The sequence below is a fragment of the Erinaceus europaeus genome, chromosome 3, assembly GCF_950295315.1.
Source record: "Erinaceus europaeus chromosome 3, mEriEur2.1, whole genome shotgun sequence".
NCBI classification, from domain to species: Eukaryota; Metazoa; Chordata; class Mammalia; order Eulipotyphla; family Erinaceidae; genus Erinaceus; species Erinaceus europaeus.
Genome location: NC_080164.1, coordinates 16,961,095 through 16,980,347, shown reverse-complemented (window position 1 = coordinate 16,980,347; position 19,253 = coordinate 16,961,095). Strand labels below are relative to the sequence as shown.

The 19,253-nt window shown below is 48.5% G+C and overlaps 2 protein-coding genes across 2 annotated transcripts; both read right to left on the bottom strand.

Moving 5' to 3' along the window:
• Positions 1-375: 375 nt before the first annotated feature.
• On the bottom strand, positions 376-5,910 carry CENPA (centromere protein A). Its single transcript, XM_007532606.2, has 4 exons — positions 5,728-5,910; positions 3,384-3,493; positions 2,424-2,501; positions 376-1,468 (listed from the first exon to the last, which is right to left on the bottom strand). Exons 1-4 carry the CDS (start codon positions 5,807-5,809, stop codon positions 1,334-1,336), a joined length of 405 nt encoding a protein of 134 aa, XP_007532668.2. The 5' UTR covers positions 5,810-5,910; the 3' UTR covers positions 376-1,333.
• A 3,022-nt stretch (positions 5,911-8,932) lies between these two features.
• On the bottom strand, positions 8,933-10,458 carry LOC132537577 (L-threonine 3-dehydrogenase, mitochondrial-like; the record flags this gene model as incomplete). The annotated part of the gene is made up of 1 exon (XM_060188416.1): positions 8,933-10,458. A coding segment is annotated over one exon (1,143 nt), but the record flags the coding sequence as incomplete, so codon positions are not given.
• Between the last annotated feature and the right edge of the window lie 8,795 nt (positions 10,459-19,253).

The following is a 19,253-nucleotide window of genomic DNA, read 5'->3' as shown; positions in this document are numbered from 1 at the left end:
AGAGGAGGGGAAGACAGAGAGGGGGAGAGAAAGACAGACACTTGCAGACCTGCTTCACTGCCTGTGAAGGGACCCCCCTGCAGGTGGAGAGCCGGGGGCTAGAACGGGGATCCTTATGCCGGTCGTTGCACTTCATGCCATGTGTACTTAGCCAGCTGCGCCACTGCTCGGCGCCCTAAAAATCTTTTAAACTGCTTTCAATTACCATGGAATGGCATGGCGAGATACTGTCCACCCAGACTGTACTGAAGGCAAAAACCCCATCCCCCAATTCTCTTATCGTGGGAACTTCTAAACTGTTTGCAAACAGTGTACTAAGGAGAAGTTTAACATCAACACACAGAAAATACCAGACAGTTTGTATACTTGACATAGTAACAGCTGAAAATTCTTTTTCGTTAAGAATTCTTTTTATTCTCTTTCCACAAAGTTATCAACATACTCATAAAAATAGTGAAAAGATGCATTTAATATCCCAGAGAATGAAAAAAATCTTAGGTATAAATTATGACACATCTTCTAAAAAAGCCGAGGTTAAATTCTGTGACACAAGTTGGGATTTCTGAACGGTTGGAAGGCATTTACTAGAAGGAGCTAAAATACTGAACTTAAAGATTATCTGTCTTGACGGGAGTAGATGGCATAATGATTATGTCGGATGCCCCAAAGGACCAGGTTCAATCCCCCACACCACAAGCCAGAACTGAGCAGTGCTTGGTAGGAAAAAAAAAAAAACATAAGAAACCTTCCACTTTAACTTCCAATTGAGTTCTGGAAAAGCTGTCCACAGGGCAAGTGTAGGTGACAGGGACTTGTGGTCCCCAATGATGAGGCAAAGCTGAAGGACAGATCCGCACGCCAGCTGTGTGTGGCTCTCCCGTCCAATGGAGTGAGGTGGCCTCTTCCTCTTTTTTTCCCCTTGTGTTTTAAATAAAAGCAAAGGTGCAGATGGTAAAGCTTACATGGCACATCAACAGTTCAGATAATAGGCAAAGCTCCTTTTTTCTCGCAACTCAGCAGATCAGATGTCTTCACAATCATTAATCAGTCCTGTGAAACATTTATAAATGGAAGCCAACCTTGGGGCATCTGAAAATTCTCGAGAAGAATTACTTATTACCTCTGCTACAAAGGAAAGCCTGGAAATTTTCTCACAAAATCCCCATGACAAAAGCCACATACATGCTCTGCTCAGGGGGAGCCCCTCCAGCTGCACCCTAGGCTCAGGCTCTGGACACAGCCCCAGCTCCAGCTCCAGACAGAGCCAGAGGGAATCCCACAGATGAGACGCAGAGGCAGCCCCCGTGTGTTTGCTGAGTGCTGGGCAGCGGGCTCAGCCCAGCCCCTCCTGGATGCCTCGGATCCTCCTGGCCAGCTGCACATCCTTTGGGAAGAGGGTGACGCGGCCGGCATGCAGGGACAGCAGATAGGCGTCCTCGAAGAGATGGACCAGAAACGCTTCTGCAGCCTGGGGGCAGAGAAAGCAGGAGAGAGATGGTGCCACAGACTGGGCTCGGGGTGCCCCTGTAGTGAAGGCCTCCTGAACTCCATCCCGACAGTCCAGAGGGCTCACGGAGAGACTATTCGCAGGAGACGGAACTGTGTCTGGGAACTTGGCCGCCACCAGGCAGGAATCCAGCCCTCTAATCCTGAGTGTTCCTGGTAGCTTTTTTCTTACTCTGCTTTCCTTTTTCTCCTTTTATTTTTTTTAAAAAAGGCTTTCTGGGGGTGGTGGTTGGTGGTAGACTGGGTTGATCACTTTACAATGATCAAGGACCTTGGTTTAAGCTGCCATCCCCCACCAGCACGGGGGATGTTTCATGAGCAGTGAAGCAGTGCTTACAGGTCTCTCTCTCTCTCTCTCTCCCCCCCTATTTTTCCCTTCCTTCTCAACTTCTGTCTCTATCCAAAATAAATAAATTATATATGTAAAAAATGACTCTTGAGAGATCCCGGTTCGAGCCCCCAGCTCCCCACCTCAAGGGGAGTCCCTTTACAGGTGGCGAAGCAAGTCTGCAGGTGTCTTTCCCTCCTCTCTCCATTTCTCTCTGTCCTATCTAACAACGACAACAATAATAACTACAGTAATAAAAACAACAAAGGCAACAAAAGGGAAAGTAAATAAATAAAAAAAAAAAAAGAAAATTATAGTGGTTATTGGGATGGGGGGAAATAAATAAGTGCTTACTCGTTTCCTTAGTGAGAGAGAGAGGAAGAGAGACCAAGTACTGCCCCAGCATAGGCAGTGCTGGGGATGAACTGGAGGTCTCTCCCATGCAAGTCCTGCGCTCTGCCTACTCCCCAAGCTACCTCCCCAGCTATCTGCTGCTTTTTACAAGGAGGCAGCGTTCAGAGTGTGCCACCTGGAATACCAGCCTCCCACACACCCAGCCAGCCACCCGACTACCTCACCCCTGTCTTACCTCTTGTAAGGCCAACAGAGCATGGGCCTGCCAGTTGAAGTCCACACCACGCGTGAACTTAGCACATATTTCTCTTACCTGGGAAACAGGAGGTGGGGAGCAGTAGAGGAGGAGAGATTAAAAAAGAGAATCGGGAGTCGGGTGGTAGTGCAGTGGGTTAAGCGCAGGTGGTGCAAAGCGCAAGGACCGGCGTAAGGATCCCGGTTCAAGCCCCCAGCTCCCCACCCGCAGGGGAGTTGCTTCACAGGCAATGAAGCCCGCAGGTGTCTATCTTTCTCTCCCCCTTCCTCTCTCCATTTCTCTCTGTCCTATCCAACAACAGCACCATCAATAACCACAACAACAATGAAAGACAGCAAGGGCAGCAAAAGGGAAGATAAATAAATAAATATATTAAAAAAAAGAGAGAGAGACTCAAGAAAAGAGAGACTCTGCTTCATGAGTCTTCATGTCCATTCTACTTTCTTGGCCCTTAATTTCAGAGCTTAACTAAGAATAGGCGTGTCTCTCGTGGCCATGGGAAGAGGCAGAGGCAGAGGCAGTCTCCCAGGCTGGACAAGGGGTCACTGGGTGGATGGAGGAGAGAGCTGCTATTTGTGGAGCCAGGGAACACCCTCTCAGAGGGGGTGCATGTCGGAAATCGATTCCCTCGAGAGTCAGCCAGGTTGGCTTGGAGGGCTCATAGTCTCAGAAGGCGAAGATCCTACTGGCTTGACAAAGTGGCCCCTTGGACCTTTAGGTAAGTGACAGCAGGGTCCCAGTTATATAAAGGAATGAGGCTGAGGGGTGGTGGCAGGAGATGGTTCACGCATGGGGCAGTTGGGGACTGCACCACATGGGAGTCCCACACAAAGGGGCGGCTTCACGAGCAGAGGAGCGGTGCTGCGGTGTCCCCCTGGCCTCTTGTCTCTCTCCTGTGTGAAAGGCAGCAGGGCGTGGGCAGGAAGCTCTGGAGCTCACCAGGCGGCTAAAGGGGAGCTTCCTCAGCAGCAGGTTCGTGCTCTTCTGAAGCTTCCGGATCTCCTTCAGGACCAGGGATGTGCGGCGACGTGTTTGGCGGGCAGGGGTACCTAAAGCAGGGAGGCAGGCAAGGAGGTCAGGCATAGATAGGGACCACGGTGCGGGAGGCAGCGGCCTGGCCCACTGAGGGGCTGCAGACGCTCACTGTGTCCACTGTGACGGTCGCCGGCCGGAGAGAACAGCAGGGGCGGGGAACAAATACCGGCCAGCTGAATGAATGTTGAAGGAGTGCTTCTCTGAGGGTCTCACTGGCCCCCAGTAATGATCTTGTGAGGGCCTCATCTTAAATGCCGACTCGCCCAGGCTGCCTTTCTGGGGCCCAGTCCCTTCCTCACCCACCCTTGGCAATAAGGGTCCCTCTGTCTTCTGGGCTCCATACTGTTCCATCTTTCCCGCTGACGGTGGGGTCCCAGCTGGCTGGCAGTGGAGGCGTTAGCCATGGAAACAGGGCTCAGGGGACTGGTAACTTTTAGGGGTAAGAGGTAGGCCTCATGCCAGGAGCTGAGCTGCTGCTACCAGAGAGCTTTTAATCAACACACCAGGCGTCACAGAAGGCTCAGCCATGAACACAACTACAGCTCACCAAGCACTTTAAGAAGGCCAACAGCATGCCAGGAAGTAACCACACTCTACTAGCAATAGACCAGCGCCAGAGGATCTGGGTGAGTGGAGAAGGAGGCTAGAGAAACGCACATAGAAGCACCCCAGATGGCTTGGAGAAGATATATGAAACCCAAGCAGGTCTGGAAAGTAAATAGTTAGAGGTGGTGGGAATGAACTGGGTTTAAACATGAGTTGGGACCTGAGATGTCAACATGGGAGTTGAGATTTAATCCTAAACTAAAAGGGAACCACAGGAGAGTCAAGCAAGGTGGAGAGATAATCCACTGTAGCAATATGTCTGTTTTCAAGCTAATTGATTATTTTCTATCAGAACGCTGCTCAGCTCCACTGACTTTGCAGCCTCAGGCATGAGTGTCTCTTTCCATAACCATCATGCTGTCTCCGCTGCCCCTTGTGTCACTGTTTTAAAGATCACACCATCTACTGGGCAAGGAAAGAACTGAAAGGCATAAGGTAGAAGTGGGGTGGCAGGTGGTTAGGAAACTAGTGGCTTTGACAGGACTGGTGGCAGCAAAGATGACACCAGTAGAGTGGCCAAGGAGGTGTCCTGGAGTATAGAACTGCTGCAATTAACATCTGGAAAATGGGAGAAAAGAATATAGCCCAGATTTCCAGGGCAAGGTCATGCAAGGGTCGTTTTAGAGGCAGTAAAGAAGGCTCAGCAGGAATCACCCCACAACACGTAGCTCAAGGGGGCACCAAGGGGGCAGACTGGTATGTGAGGGGACAGTGCCCTGAGTGTCAGATGCTTCTGGGAGATGAAGAGGACATAAGTCCACCTTCTGGAAGGCAGCTGGTAATCCTAACAGGGACAGTGGACCAGAAGTAGGGGTGACAGTTGTAGAGTGCCAGGGAAGAGGGGGTGCAGGCAGCTGTGTAGACGTCTGGCTTTTAGGGGCCAGCTCAGCAGCGGCCTGCAGGATTTGCATGCATGAGCCCTTGAGGTCCCGGGCAGCAGATGTGCGGGAGGAAACGCTCTGGTGCTCTCTGTCTTTAAATCACGGAGACGGGGGACATGGGACAAGGAGACACCCCCACCCTCTCCTGCAGAGGGAGCTGGCCGAGCTGGGGAACACCAAGGAGAGGGACGGATTTCAGGTGTCAGCAGGCGGGAGAGGACAACACAGTCCCCAGGGAGAGGAGACCCAGGGGCCAGAGCACGTGGGAGGGGTGGCCATGGACCAGAAAGTGGACAGCGGGGTTCTGTGGTGAGCAGGCAAGAGGAACCAACCTGCAGGCTTCTATCGGCGAAGCAGGAGGCGCAGGCTCCCTGGCAGAGGCCGGGAGGGTGATAGATTGCAGAAATGTGAAGATTGTCATGGGAGAGAATGGCAAAGCAAGACCGTCAGGCCTGTGAGGCTGGGCGGGGTGTGTGGGGGGTAGTTGGCAGGAAACCTCAAACGTTTGCCCAGGAAACACTCGTTCTAGCCAAGAGCAGGAGGAGATATCAATGTCTACGCCGGAACGCGATGGCAGCGATCGGGAGCGCGCAGACAGTGCTCGCCCTGGGCACTGGCTGGCTCAGAAGCCAAAGGAGCAAAGGGCCCAGACCGCGCGGGAGCCCAGGCTTCTGCCGCTGTCCCGCCACCGACACAGGCCCGCCGCCCGCTCCCAGCAGCACCCACGCGGCGTCCCGGCCACCCCGCCGGCCCGCGCTCACCTGGGGAGACGCCCCTCCGGGTGCTGGTGCGGGGGGTCGCCGAGCGCCTCGGGGTTTCGGGCTTGCGGCGGCGCGGGCCCATGGCGGGCGCGGGCCCGAGCCCGGGGGCTGGCGGGCCGGGAGGCCGGGCGGCCGGCGGGTAGCGTGTTCAGCCGCCTCCGGCTTAAAGTGCGGAGCCTGGCGACTCACTACCGGCGTTTTTTAAACTTGCGGCGTGGGCTACCCATTGGCTGCTTCTGGAACGCCCCTGGCGCAGAGCGACTGCGGGCCCGACCAATGAGAGCTCAGGACGAAGGGCGGTCGGCCAATAGGCGCTTGGGGAAGTGAAAGAAGGCGGGACTTCTTCCCTTCCGCTTCTTTCCCGGGGCGAGGGGTCAGCGGCGGGTGCTAGTGTGTAGGGCGCGACTTTGTAGACGAGTCGCTCTTCCAGATTCTCATTAACCCTTGAGATGGCGTCTAGAGAGGAGGAAGACAGTCCCACAGAAACGGCAGCCCCGTGTAGCACCTGCGCCCCCCCCACCCCAACACCCCACGAAGGTGACTCGGAACCAGTTCAACAGCATGGACACGCTGAGAATTGGGTCCCCGATGCCCCTCCCGGGCTGGTCAGCAGTCTCTCACGGGCCCTGCATGCTCAAGACCTGAGTGATACTCTGTCCTGTCTTTCATAGAATAAACCTGGCGGGGGCGCACCTGGTTAAACACACACACACTACAGTTCAAGCCCCTGATCCCCACCTACAGGGGGGAAAGCTTCATGAGTGGTAATGTAGAGCTGTAAGTCTCTCTTTCTCCCTATCTCCCCCTCTCCTCTCAATTTATCTCTGTCTCTCTCTCTCTAAAAAAAAGAATAAACCTGGCAAGAGTGACAGTGTGGGGGTTATGCAAAGGGACTTTCATGCCTAAGGTTCCAAGGTCCCAGGTTCAATCCCCAGCACCACCATAAGCCAGAGTTGAGCAGTGTTCCGGTTAAAAATAAATGAAATAAACCAGAAAAATCTGGAAACAATCAGACACAGTGAAAATTCTTAGATTCCAGCAAGCGTTCAGTACAACTTGACCCTCTGGAGGCAGATCTTCCATGTTCACAGCCTTCTCAGAATATCCCCACATGCTGACTTTGGGAGCTGGGTGATTTGGGGGAGGCTGAGAGGTGTGTGGAGGTGTAGCCACCAGGGATTAAATGCATCCACAGAGATTGCCATTTGCTATAGACAAACATACAGGCCCTGCCATCCTTTCCCACAGAGGGAAGGGAGCACAGGGGTTTACAACCCAAGTGATCCGTCAAGGCTGCTGTGACAGCCTGCAGCATTGAGCCCTGTCATGGTGAGGCACCTGCAAATAGACGAGGACCTTGGCTTTGAGGGTAGGTTGGAGGTTGGCTAGCAGGCTGAGGGCCCTTGCTGCATATGGGGGCCAGAGTGTGGCCAGTTGTGCAGCCCCTCAGAGCCTGAGGGAGCAGATGATCACCGCAGGGGGTCCTGTCCCCTTCTGCCTGCATGGCTCAAACAGATGTCAAAGCAGTGATCCAGGCACACCTGAAGAGGATGGGGAAGGGATACAGGCCACTGTGCACTGAGCCCCTCTTATTCCTCCTGCTGGAATGGGAAGCCAGACCATGCTTGTGGCACTCCATAATCCCCCTAGCCCCCACTTTCTCCCTTGCCCATAACTTTTGCCTTAGAAGGAGACTTATTTTAAACTTGATTTCTACAGTGCTGCCACTGTGGGGAGTGGGCTGAAGATATGTTTGCTCTGAACTTGGGAGTAATAATAATAATAAACCAAGGAAGTTTTTCTTCTTTTTTTATATTTATTTCCTTTTGTTGTCCTTGTTGCTTTATTGTTGTAGTTATTATTTATGTTGTGGTTGTTGGATAGGACAGAGAGAAATAGAGAAGGGGAAGGCAGAGAAGGGGAGAGAAAGATAGACACCTGCAGACCTGCTTCACCACCTGTGAAGCGACTCCCCTGCAGGTGGGAGCCGGCTTACACTGGTCCTTGTTCTTTGCACCCCTGCACTTAACCTGCTGCACTATCGTCCAACTCCTGTTTTTTTTTTCCTAACTGGCACATAAACTTGTGTGCAAAATTTAAAACCATATCTACTACAAAGAGGGAGAGAACTAGAGCATCACTCTGGAACATGTGAGGCTGGGGATCAAACTTGGGATCTCATGCTTGAGAGCCCAGTGCTTTAGCCCGTGCCACCTCCCAGATCACACTAGTTTGTATCTTGAATTAAACACAAATAAATCTGTTATAGGGCACAATTCAAAACTTATGTTCTCTTCTAAGATGATAAATTTGAAGAGAAACCAGAGCATCATGTTCACTTTTAGAATAAAACAGGACCTTAAATTTTTACCTTGTGGAGGCTGGGCAGTTGAACACACACACATTACCATGCACAACGACCCAGGTTTGAGGCCCCATTTCCCATTTGCTAGGGAGATGCTTCACAAGTGAGGCAGGTTTGTATATGTAGGTGTCTTTCTCCCTTTTTTTTTTTTAATTATTTCTTTATTGGGGAATTAATGTTTTACATTCAACAGTAAATACAATAGTTTGTACATGCATAACATTCCCCAGTTTCCCATTTAACAATACAACCCCCACTATGTAATTCATCATCCTTCATGGTCCTGTATTCTCCCCACCCACCCACCCCAGAGTCTTTTACTTTGGTGCAATATGCCAATTCCAGTTCAGGTTCTACTTGTGTTTTCTTTTCTGATCTTGTTTTTCAACTTCTGCCTGAGAGTGAGATCATCCCATATTCATCCTTCTGTTTCTGACTTATTTCACTCAACATGATTTTTTCAAGGTCCATCCAAGATCGGCTGAAAACGGTGAAGTCACCATTTTTTACAGCTGAGTAGTATTCCATTGTGTCTATATACCACAACTTGCTTAGCCACTCATCTGTTGTTGGACACCTGGGTTGCTTCCAGGTTTTGGCTATTACAAATTGTGCTGCCAAGAACATATGTGTACACAGATCTTTTTGGATGGATGTGTTGAGTTCCTTAGGATATATCCCCAGGAGAGGAATTGCAGGGTCATAGGGTAGGTCCATTTCTAGCCTTCTGAGAGTTCTCCAGACTGTTCTCCACAGAGGTTGGACCAATTGACATTCCCACCAGCAGTGCAGGAAGGTTCCTTTGAGCCCACACCCTCTCCAGCATTTGCTACTGTTACCTTTTCTTTTTTTTTTTTTTCAAGTGATATTTAAGTTTAATTTGATAAAAATAACAAATACTTTTTTCTTCCCAGAAATATTTGTTTCCTCTTAAGATTATGGAAACTATTAAGGCTGAAGTCTTCATTCTGTGATACATTTGTGAACAAGTTTTAGGGAAGGAGCAAAAATGCAGAGGTCCTATCACCAGACCTACGGCATTGAAAAATGCAAAAGCCAATTTGATTCCTCATCTGGCCTTGCAACATGAATAGCCAAACTTTAGGCCAGTGAGTCTTTCAATTTCAAATAATCTAGATTCTTTGTGGTCTATCATTCCTGAGGTCATCATGGTTTTCCCTTGGCATCTGTCCAGGGTATAAGAGTTTTTCCATCTGACTCCTTCAGTTGGCTCGGGCAACTCTGGTATGGAAACCAGGAAAGTTCAACATGGTGGTCACCAAGTTAGGAAGGTCAAAATCATGTTTCCATCCCCAGTCCTTCCGGGCATTGCTGTCATCAAAGTTCATTGGCCAACTATCCGCTATGGCCTGCCGGACAGAATCCACATTGTATGTGATCTGGAACTCAGGTATATGCTTATGGATCTCTTGGGCCAGCTCCTCAGGGGTGAAGCTCATGGCGTTGATGTTATAGGTCCTCATGGAGAGGGACTTGGTTGGGGCCTCCATAACCTCCAGGGTAGCCCTAAGACAGTCCTCGATGTACATCATTGGCAACCTCGTGCTAGGTTTTAGGTTGCACTCGAACCTGCCACTCTTGACAGCGTGGTGGAAAATCTGTACAGCGTAGTCAGTCGTTCCTCCTCCAGGTTGGGAGTCAGCTGAAATGATCCCAGGATATCTCAGACATCTGAAGTCCAACCCATAACGGTGATAATAGTATTCTCCCATGAGCTCCGCATGGACCTTGGACACCCCATAGATAGTCCTCGGCCTCTGCACACAGAGATCAGGGGCCGGGTTCCGGGGAGACGTAGGGCCAAAGGCGCCAATGGTGCTGGGCACAAACAATCTCAGACCATGCTCAGTTGCCACATCCACAACATTGTGCAGTCCAGTGATATTCACAGCTTTTGCCAGGGACACATCAGCTTCCCCGACTGCACTCAGGAGCGCACTGTAGTGAAACAGCCAATTGATGCGGTTGTTGACCACAGTCTCCCTCAAGTTCTTGGAATCCAAAATGTCGGAGTAAATGAATGGGCCATTATGAAAAATGTGGTCTGGGGGTTTCCTGATGTCGGACAAAATCACGCTGTCCTTCCCAAATCGTTTCCTCAAAAAGTTAGCAAGCCCCACTCCAAGCTGACCAAGACCTCCTAGGTGAAGATGAACAAAGAGACATTTTAGCCCAAATCTAATCAATTCAGTTATTTCCAGGATATCATTATGGAAGAAAACTATTTTCAACCCTTTTCCCCCATGACACTGTGCATAGTCCACCACTCTTGGGCCGATTTCTTTTCTTTTTTTTTTTTTTTTTTTGTATATTTGTGTTCCATAACCTTTTATTTCACCTTGAATTTATTTTTTTATTTTTTTATTTTTTATTTAAGAAAGGATTAATTAACAAAACCATAGGGTAGGAGGGGTACAACTCCACACAATTCCCACCGCCCAATCTCCATATCCCACCCCCTCCCCCGATAGCTTTCCCATTCTCTATCCCTCTGGGAGCATGGACCCAGGGTCATTGAGGGTTGCAGAAGGTAGAAGGTCTGGCTTCTGTAATTGCTTCCTCGCTGAACATGGGCGTTGACTGGTCGGTCCATACTCCCAGTCTGCCTCTCTCTTTCCCTAGTAGGATGGGTCTCTGGGGAAGCTGAGTAAGAAAGCAGAAATATACTAGAGTTTGCAGTGAGTACCTCCCTAATACTACCTCTCCACTTTTCCAAGCTTTGGGTCCATGATTGCTCAACAATTTGTTTGGCTTTGTATGTTAACTCTCTTTTCAGTCACCAGGTTCCAGGTGTCATCAGGATGCCGGCCAGACTTCCCTGGATTGAAGACCCCACCAATGGGTCCTGGAGCTCAGCTTCCCCAGAGACCTTTTCTGATGTATGACATTCTCACAGGAGTGAAGTGATATCTCGTTGTTGTCTTGATTTGCATTTCTCTGACAATCAGAGACTTGGAGCATTTTTTCATGTGTTTCTCAGCCTTTTGGATCTCTTCTGTGGTGAATATTCTGTCCAAGTCCTCCCCCCATTTTTGGATGGGGTTATTTGTTGTCTTGTTGTTGAGTCTGGCAAGATCTTTATATATGTTGGTTATTAAACTCTTGTCTGATGTATGGCATGCAAAGATCTTCTCCCATTCTGTGAGGGGTCTCTTGGTTTGGGTAGTGGTTTCTTTTGCTGTGAAGAAGCTTTTTAATTTGATGTAGTCCCATAGGTTTATACTTGCCTTAGTCTTCTTTGTAATTGGATTCGTTTCATTGAAAATGTCTTTAAAATTTATGCGGAAAAGAGTTCTGCCAATATTTTCCTCTAAGTATTTGATAGTTTTTAGTCTAACATCCAAGTCCTTGATCCACTTGGAATTTACTTTTGTATTTGGTGAAATACAGTGATTCAGTTTCATTCTTCTGCATGTTTCAACCCATTGTTTCCAACACCATTTGTTGAAGAGACTCTGCTTTCCCCCTTTAATAGTCTGGGCACCTTTGTCAAAGATTAGATGTCCATAGGTGTGGGGCCTCATTTCTGGGCTCTCAATTCTATTCCACTGGTCAGTGTGTCTGTTCATGTTCCAGTACCAAGCAGTTTTGATGACAATGGCCCTATAATACAGTTTGAGATCTGGGAGTCTGATGCCTCCAGTTCTGTTCTTTTTTCTCAAGATTGTTTTGGCAATTCTAGGTCTTTTCTGGTTCCAGATCAACATTTGTAGCATTTTATCTATTCTCCTAAAAATGGTGCTTGGGATCTTGATGGGGATAGCATTAAATTTGTAGATGGCTCTGGGCTCTTGGTATCAGGGTGATGTTGGCTTCATAGAAGCTGGCAGGGAGTATTCCAGTGTCTTCAATCTTGTAGAAGACTTTTAAAAGTAGAGGTATTAGTTCTTCTTTGAAAGTTTTATAGAATTCATTTGTAAAACCATCTGGTCCAGGACTTTTATTTTTGGGAAGATTTTTGATAACTGTTTCAATTTCGTTAGCTGTGATGAGCCTGTTCATGTTATCCACTTCCTCTTGACTTAGTTTTGGAAGTTGGTAGGTATCTAGGAAATAGTCCATTTCTTTCAGGTTCTCTAGCTTGGTGGCATATAGTTGTTCATAGAAGCCTCGCATGATATGTTGAATTTCTGCGGTGTCTGTTGTGATATCTCCTCTTTCATTTACTATCCGATTTATTTGGGTCTTCTCCCTTTTTTGTTTTGTGAGTCTGGCTAAAGGTTTGTCGATTTTGTTTACTCTTTCGAAGAACCAACATTTACTTTCGTTGATCTTTTGTATGGTTTTCCTATTCTCAATGTTATTTATTTCTGCCCTAACTTTAGTGATTTCTGTCCTTCTGGTTGCTTTAGGGTTCCTTTGTTGTTGTTCTTCTAGGTCTTTAAGATGTGCAATCAGGCTGTTTATTTGTGCTTTTTCTTGTTTCCTAATGTGTGCTTGTATAGCTATGAACTTCCCTCTTAGGACTGCTTTAGCTGTGTCCCAAATATTTTGATAGCTCGTATCTTCATTTTCACTGAACTCTCGAGACATTTTGATTTCTTCCTTGATTTCCTCTTTGACCCAGAAGTTGTTAAGAAGTGTACTGTTGAGCTCCCACATTTTGGGACTGTTACTAATCTTTTGTTGATTGTTAAGTGTTAGTTTAATTCCACTGTAGTCTGAGAAGATTCTTGGGATGATTTCAATGCTCTTGAATTGGCTGATGCTGTCTTTGTGGCCTAACATATGGTCTATCCTTGAGAATGACCCATGTGGATTTGAGTAAAATGTGAATTCCAGTTTCTTGGGATGAATGACTCTGAAAATGTCCAATAGTTCTAGTTTATCTATCTCTTCATTTAGCTCCCTTATGTCTTTATTGATTTTCTGCCTGGATGATCTGTCAAGTTGAGAGAGTGGGGTGTTGAAGTCCCCTACGATGATTGTGTTGCTGTTAATATATTGCTGTAGCTCTTTCAGTAGAAGTTTGATGTATTTAGATGGCTTCTCATTGGGTGCATAGATGTTGATAATTGTTAAGTCCTCTTGATTGACTAATCCTCTGAGCATTAAGTAGTGTCCATTCCTATCTTTTTTAATCTTATCTATTTTAAAGTCTATCATGTCAGATATGAGAATAGCTGCTCCTGTTCTTTTTTGTGGGCCATTGACTTGTATGATAGTTTTCCATCCTTTCACTTTAAGTCTGTGTTTGTCTTGTTGAGTTAGGTGCGTTTCCAGTAGACAGCATATTGTTGGGTTGTGTTTTCTGATCCATCTTCCTACTCTGTGTCTTTTAATAGGTGAATTCAGGCCATGGACATTTATTGATATCAAAGATTGAAGATATTTTAACGCCATTCTTGTAGAGTTTTAGAGTGTTTTGATATATGTCCTATTTGTGGTGGTCTGGTTGTTTATAGGAGACCTTTCAGAACTTCTTTCAGGGCAGGCTTGGTGATGGTTGATTCCTTCAACTGTTGCTTCTCTGAGAAGGTTTTGATGCCTCCCTCTAGTCTGAATGACAGTCTAGCAGGATATAGTATTCTTGGCTGAAAGCCTTTCTCATTGAGCACTCGATAGATATCTTGCCATTCTCTTCTGGCCTGTATTGTTTGTATGGAGAAGTCTGCTGCTAATCTTATGGATTTTCCTTTGTAGGTGACTCTTTGTTTTTCTCTTTCAGCCGTCAGGATCCTTTCTTTATCCTTATTCCTTTCCATTCTAAGTATGATATGTCTTGGTGTCTTTAGGTCTGGGTTAATTCTGTTTGGGGCCCTCTGAGCTTCTTGAATCTTTATGTCTTTGATGTTGTCTAGACTAGAGAAGTTTTCAGCTACTATGGCCTGGAAAATGCTTTCTTCCTCTCCTTCTCTTTCTTTCTCTGCTATGCCAAAATGTGTATATTGTTTCTTTTGAAGTCATCCCATAGGACTCTGTTGTTGTTTTCAGCATCTTTTAATCTCTTTTTGAGATCTCTTACTTCTTTTTTAGTTGTCTCTAATTCATCCTTAATCTCGCTAATTCTGTCTTCAGCCTCATAGATTCTATTCTCTCTGCCCTCTACTGCTTTCTGGAGTTTATCTATTTTGTTGCCCTGCTCTGGTACTGTTTTAGCTTGTTCAGCTAGTTGCATTCTTAGCTCAGCGATTTCAGCTTTCAGCTCTCTAATAACCATGAGATAATTAGTATTTTCTTCCATATTCTCATTTGTTGTTCCTGCATTTCTGATTATAATTTTTTCAAATTCTTTACTCACTCCTGTTATTATTTCCTTAGCTAATGTTTGGATGTTGAACTCGTTATTTTGTGCTTCACCCTCTGGAGGACTTTTAGCTGGGCTCTGGTCCTGGTTCGATTCTCCAATATTTCTTCTTTTTGTTTTAACCATTTTATATATTATGTTATGAGTTCCCTTTATCAGTACTTTTCAAATTATTGTTCACTATTGCCTGGATTGACTTGTGTCTAAGTAAGTTAGTTAAATTGTTCACAGTGGTGGAAGTTAACAGTTATTTCAATCCCTGAGTTGGAGCTCAGTGGTTTAAAAGCCTCTTTCTTTTTTTTTTTTTTCCTTCCCTGTAGGTTATGGGAGCCTGAGGGCTTTTAAACTACCAATAGGCTTCTTAGCTTAATCACTGACTCCAGAACAAGAGGTAAAGCAGGGTGTTGTAGAGATAATTCAGTGGTTATGCAAAGAGACTTTCACAGGCCCTCAGCTATGCCACCGAGGTATAGGTCTTCTGAGTTTCCCGGTTAGATCTCTGTCCCCTGGTGTCCCTCCCTGCTGCTGCTCCAGATTCTGAGGGTAGTAGCAATGGAGACTCAGAGTTATACTTGGTGAGTCTCTGGGGAGTCCTCTCCTCCCTTAAGCTGTCCCCTTGTTGGTGGAGCAGACTGGAGGTGGTGTCTCAAATGATAAACTGCTGGACTGTGAGCAGTCACTGAATCTCTCCTTAGGCCCCTCTCTCTTCTCTGTCACCAGCCACGCGTGTTTGTACTCACGGGTGATTTACTGGGTTTCTGTGGTCATTCTAGTCCTGTCTTGTTTCGGTCCGGGTGGTCTCCTTTGGTATTCCTAGTTGATCCGGGAGAGGATAGGAGAGGAGAGAAAGTGATCTGCTGCTCGTAGCTCCGCCTCCCCCCCCCCTTTTTTTTGGATACTTACCTGTGACTTTTTTTGGTTTTATTTATTTTTATTGGATAGGACAGAAAGAAATTGAGAAGGGGTGGAGAGGGAGACACAGAGACACCTGCTTCACCACTTAGGACGCTTCTCCCACAGGGAGTGAGGGCTCGAACCTTGGTCCTTGCACACTGTGATGTGTGCACTCAACCAGGTGCACCGCCACCTGGCCCTCTTTCTCCCTCTCTCTGTTTCTCTTCCTGTCAGGGAACAATGGCCACCAGGAGCGGTGGTTTCATAGTGCTGGCCCTAGTGATAACCGGTGGCAACTAAAAAATTCACGTTGGCATGACCAGGGAAATGTTCGAAGGGCTTGCACGCCTAAAGCTTCAGGTTTGGTCCTTGACCCTGCAGACTCTGGGATGGTGCTCCGGTTTCTTGACATGAAATATATAAATGTGGGAGTTGGGTGGTAGCGCACATGATGCAAAGCCCAAGGACTGGTGTAAAGATCCCGGTTCAAGCCCCCAGCTCCACCTGCCTGGGAGTCGCTTCACAAGCGGTGAAGCAGGTCTGCAGGTGTCTATCTTTCCCCTTCTCTGTCTTCCCCTCCTCTCTCCATTTCTCTCTGTCCTGTCCAATGATGACAACAATAGTAACTACAAAAATAAAACAAGGGCAACAAAAGGAATAAATATTTTTTAAAAAAGAAATACATAAATGTTTGAAGATCAAGGATGATCAGCCTACTTGAGGGCCAGAGAAGCGAACATCCTGAGGATGCTATGGGCCTTGTTTCCCAAGTCACCCAAGAGCTGAGGGGTGACAGGGATTGTCTAAGGCCACCCAGTATGGGAGAGGAAGGATGGAACACAAGGATTACTCTAGGATAGCTTCCCCCCCCTGCTCACTCCACTGCTCCTGCCAGATGGTCCTTGCAGGGCTCAGAGCTCTGCCCTCCTGTGCCGTTTACTGCATAGGCCTCTGGGCAGAGGGCAGGCTACACACCACTTGGCACAGTCCCAAACCTCTGCCTTGTGGGCAGATTCCTGGCAGGTTCCAGAAGCCTAGGGGTCCGGGTCACTCTAGGTCTGGGAGGCGGTCCAGCCTTGGGTCCCCCCGGAGCACTCTGTGTTGGGCATGAATTGCTGCTGACTTTGATGTTCATGAGTTCAGTTTATTTGACTGGGGACTGAACTCAAGGCCTCAAGCATGCAGGACACACTTCTGAGTAGCTTGTTTTTCATTTTAGGGAGAGACCAGACACGGGTCTGCCACACTGCCCATGGTGCTCCTGTGATGTCAGGGTGCAAGCCCAAGGCCTTGCACATGGCAAGGCATGTGCTCTACTGGGTGAACTGTCTTCCATCTCTGTTATATTTGAACCATGTTAGGAGGCAATGCAGATTTGGGATTTGGAGTCTCCAAATCCAACTTCCACCATTCAAGGCCCCTTCCTCCACTCTGAATGGGAGGCCACTGTATCCGTTCCCATGATCCTCTGGGCTCAGCCAGCACAATACTCCAAGGCATCCAGCATGGGGAGAGGGACTGCACCTCCACGGGCTGGGAAGGTGTCCCACAGACTTGTCCCAGCATCCCCTGCTCTAGATAGTGTGTTCTAATAGAAGCACTTCTTCCCCTTAGAGCAAACCTCTGCTCTGCCAGCCCTCTACTAGGACTCTCCTGTGCCTGATGGACCCTACACCCCCACCCGAGAGTGTGGCCGCACACAGCATTCCACCAGACAGTGGCATGTACAAGCACCACGGTTTATTAGTGTTTGTCATTGCATACCCACCTGACAAGGCTGGCTTTCCTGTTTTACCACTGGGAAGACCAAAGTGTGTGCGAGAGAGAAAGGGGGAGGGGAGAGGTGGAGGGTGGGGGAACACACAAGGGTGGCAGACTGAAGGCATGTCCACGTCCCCTGACCCAGGCCCTGCAGCCCTGCCTAGAGCCCAATATAACCCCCATCTCTTCAGTGTTAACACTTGCCCAGTCCCTATGGCAGCACTTAGCCCACTAACAGCAAAGGGGCTGGCCGATTCCTGAGCTTTGCCCCATCAGTTTTTCCAAACTGACACCCCAGACCCCACCCCCAGGACCTCTACCTGCCTGCTCTCCACCCTGGCATTAAAAAAGCTCCACATGCCCAGTGTCCCTTTTTAGAAGCAAAGCTTAATGTGACTTAATGTGCCCCGTTTTTGGACAAAGGCAGCTGTGGCCTCCTTCCCTTTTGCTCTCCAATCTCTTCCTGTGACCCACATTGGGAGCCCAGGGACTGGGACTCAGAGCTGGTGGAAGGACTGCCCCCTCCCCCCTAGAAACTGGCAGAACCTTCTCGATTCTCACACAGCCTAAGGGATCCTCATGGCTCCCACTGCAGAGTCTGTTTCCAGGAAGGCATGTGGAGTTTGGGTGTAGCTGTCTAAGGAGGGATGGGCTTAGCGCCCCGGGGCACACACCAGTGCCTTCCGGAGGGCGGGCTTTCCCTGAGGGCTAGATCAGTTGCTTCCTACTCAGCAACGTTGTCTCAGGGGCCCTGGACAGCAGGTGGGGCCTCACGTCTGGAAACCAGCACCCAGCCTTGCCAGGAACACTTGACTCCAAGAAGATGATCTTTTCTGGGACGTCTCTTCACCTGCACCCGCCAGTGTGGGTCATGTGAGAGGATTCTGGTGGATCCATTATCCCAAAGGTCTCTTCTGGGACAGGCCACTGGGGGTTGGGCTAAGGCCCAGTGGATCTCAACCTCTGGGGATCAAGTGGTTGTGTGGTTGTGTGGTTGTCTCAGCAACTTCCAACTCTGAGCCTCAGTCTCCTCATAAAATAGGTGGATAAGGTCAGGGGTAGATAGCATAGTGATTACACTATCATGCCTGAGGCTCCAAAGTCCCAGGTTCAATCCCCGGTACCACCTCCCATAAACCAGAGTTGAGCAGCGTTCTGGTTAAAAAAAAAAGGGGGTGGTGGTGGTGGAGGTGGTTAACGAGTTGGGCAGAGGCATACCCAGTACAGTGAACACATCACCACGCATAAGGTGCGAAGGTTCAAGCTCCCAGTCTACACCTGCCGTGGTGGGGGAGGGGGGAGTTTCATGAGCTGTGAAGAAGGTCTGCAGGTGTCTTTTTGTTTTTCCTCTATTTACTCCTTCTTTCATTTTTTCCTATCAAATAAAAGGGGGTAAAATAGAAAGAAAGAAAGAAAGAAAGAAAGAAAGAAAGAAAGAAAGAAAAAAAGGCTGCTGGAAGCAGCGGATTTGTTGTGCAGGCTCTGAGCCTGAGATAACCCTGGTGGTAAATAAAATAACAAACCAAAAAATGGTGGTGAGGTGTCCATCAAGAACTGTCAGAACTGCTCCACAGCTTCTCCTGTTGTGTGTGAGAGAAAGAGAGATAAGGAGCCAAGGGGAGGGGACTATAGGTAGAGGGGCATCTCCAACCCACAGCTGTCACTCCCTTCCTAGGCTGGACAAAACCCCGGAGTAGTCCGGCCAAGGCAGAGGTCTGCACGCAGTGCTGAGCCCTGTCCGTCCTGAGGCAGGTGGAGGTTCTCTCACAAGCTTCAGAGACCACATGCTCAGTCCTGTTTGAATGTGCTGCCTTCTGTCTCTGGAAAGAGTTTAGCTCAGTCAGGAGGCCCAGATTGAGGACTGAGGGCAGTGTCATCCTATGATTCAGTGCTGCAGGGAGGGCAAGGAAATCTGGGGGAGGCAAAGGGGTAGCACTGCCCTTGGCCTTGGGGGCTGGGTCACACACAGGCAGACCCAGGTATCTTCTTGTTGTCTCCGGTGGCAGCAGCTGCTGGGAAGGGTCCATGGGAAGGGGACAGGGGGCGGGAGGCTTTGGGGACAGGGCCCCAGAGGCCTCACCAGCTCATTGGCCTTGACCTCACACTGAATGGGAGCATGCAGGTGGCAGGAGGCCCCGCAGGGCTCAGCTGGCATCGTTGATGGGAGTCCGGGCCCCTGCCAGCAGCCTCTCCCGCTCACTCTCCTCCTCTATGGGTGCCTGAGCGCCAGCCAGGCGG

Coding starts and splice junctions, on each gene's coding strand:
- CENPA (XM_007532606.2), bottom strand. CDS start 5,809: ATGGGCCCGCGCCGCCGCAAGCCCGAAACCCCGAGGCGCTCGGCGACC. Junction 3,494..5,727: donor CCGGAGGGGCGTCTCCCCAG/GTGAGCGCGGGC, acceptor TCCCTGCTTTAG/GTACCCCTGCCCGCCAAACA. Junction 1,469..2,423: donor CTCTGTTGGCCTTACAAGAG/GTAAGACAGGGG, acceptor CTCTGCCCCCAG/GCTGCAGAAGCGTTTCTGGT.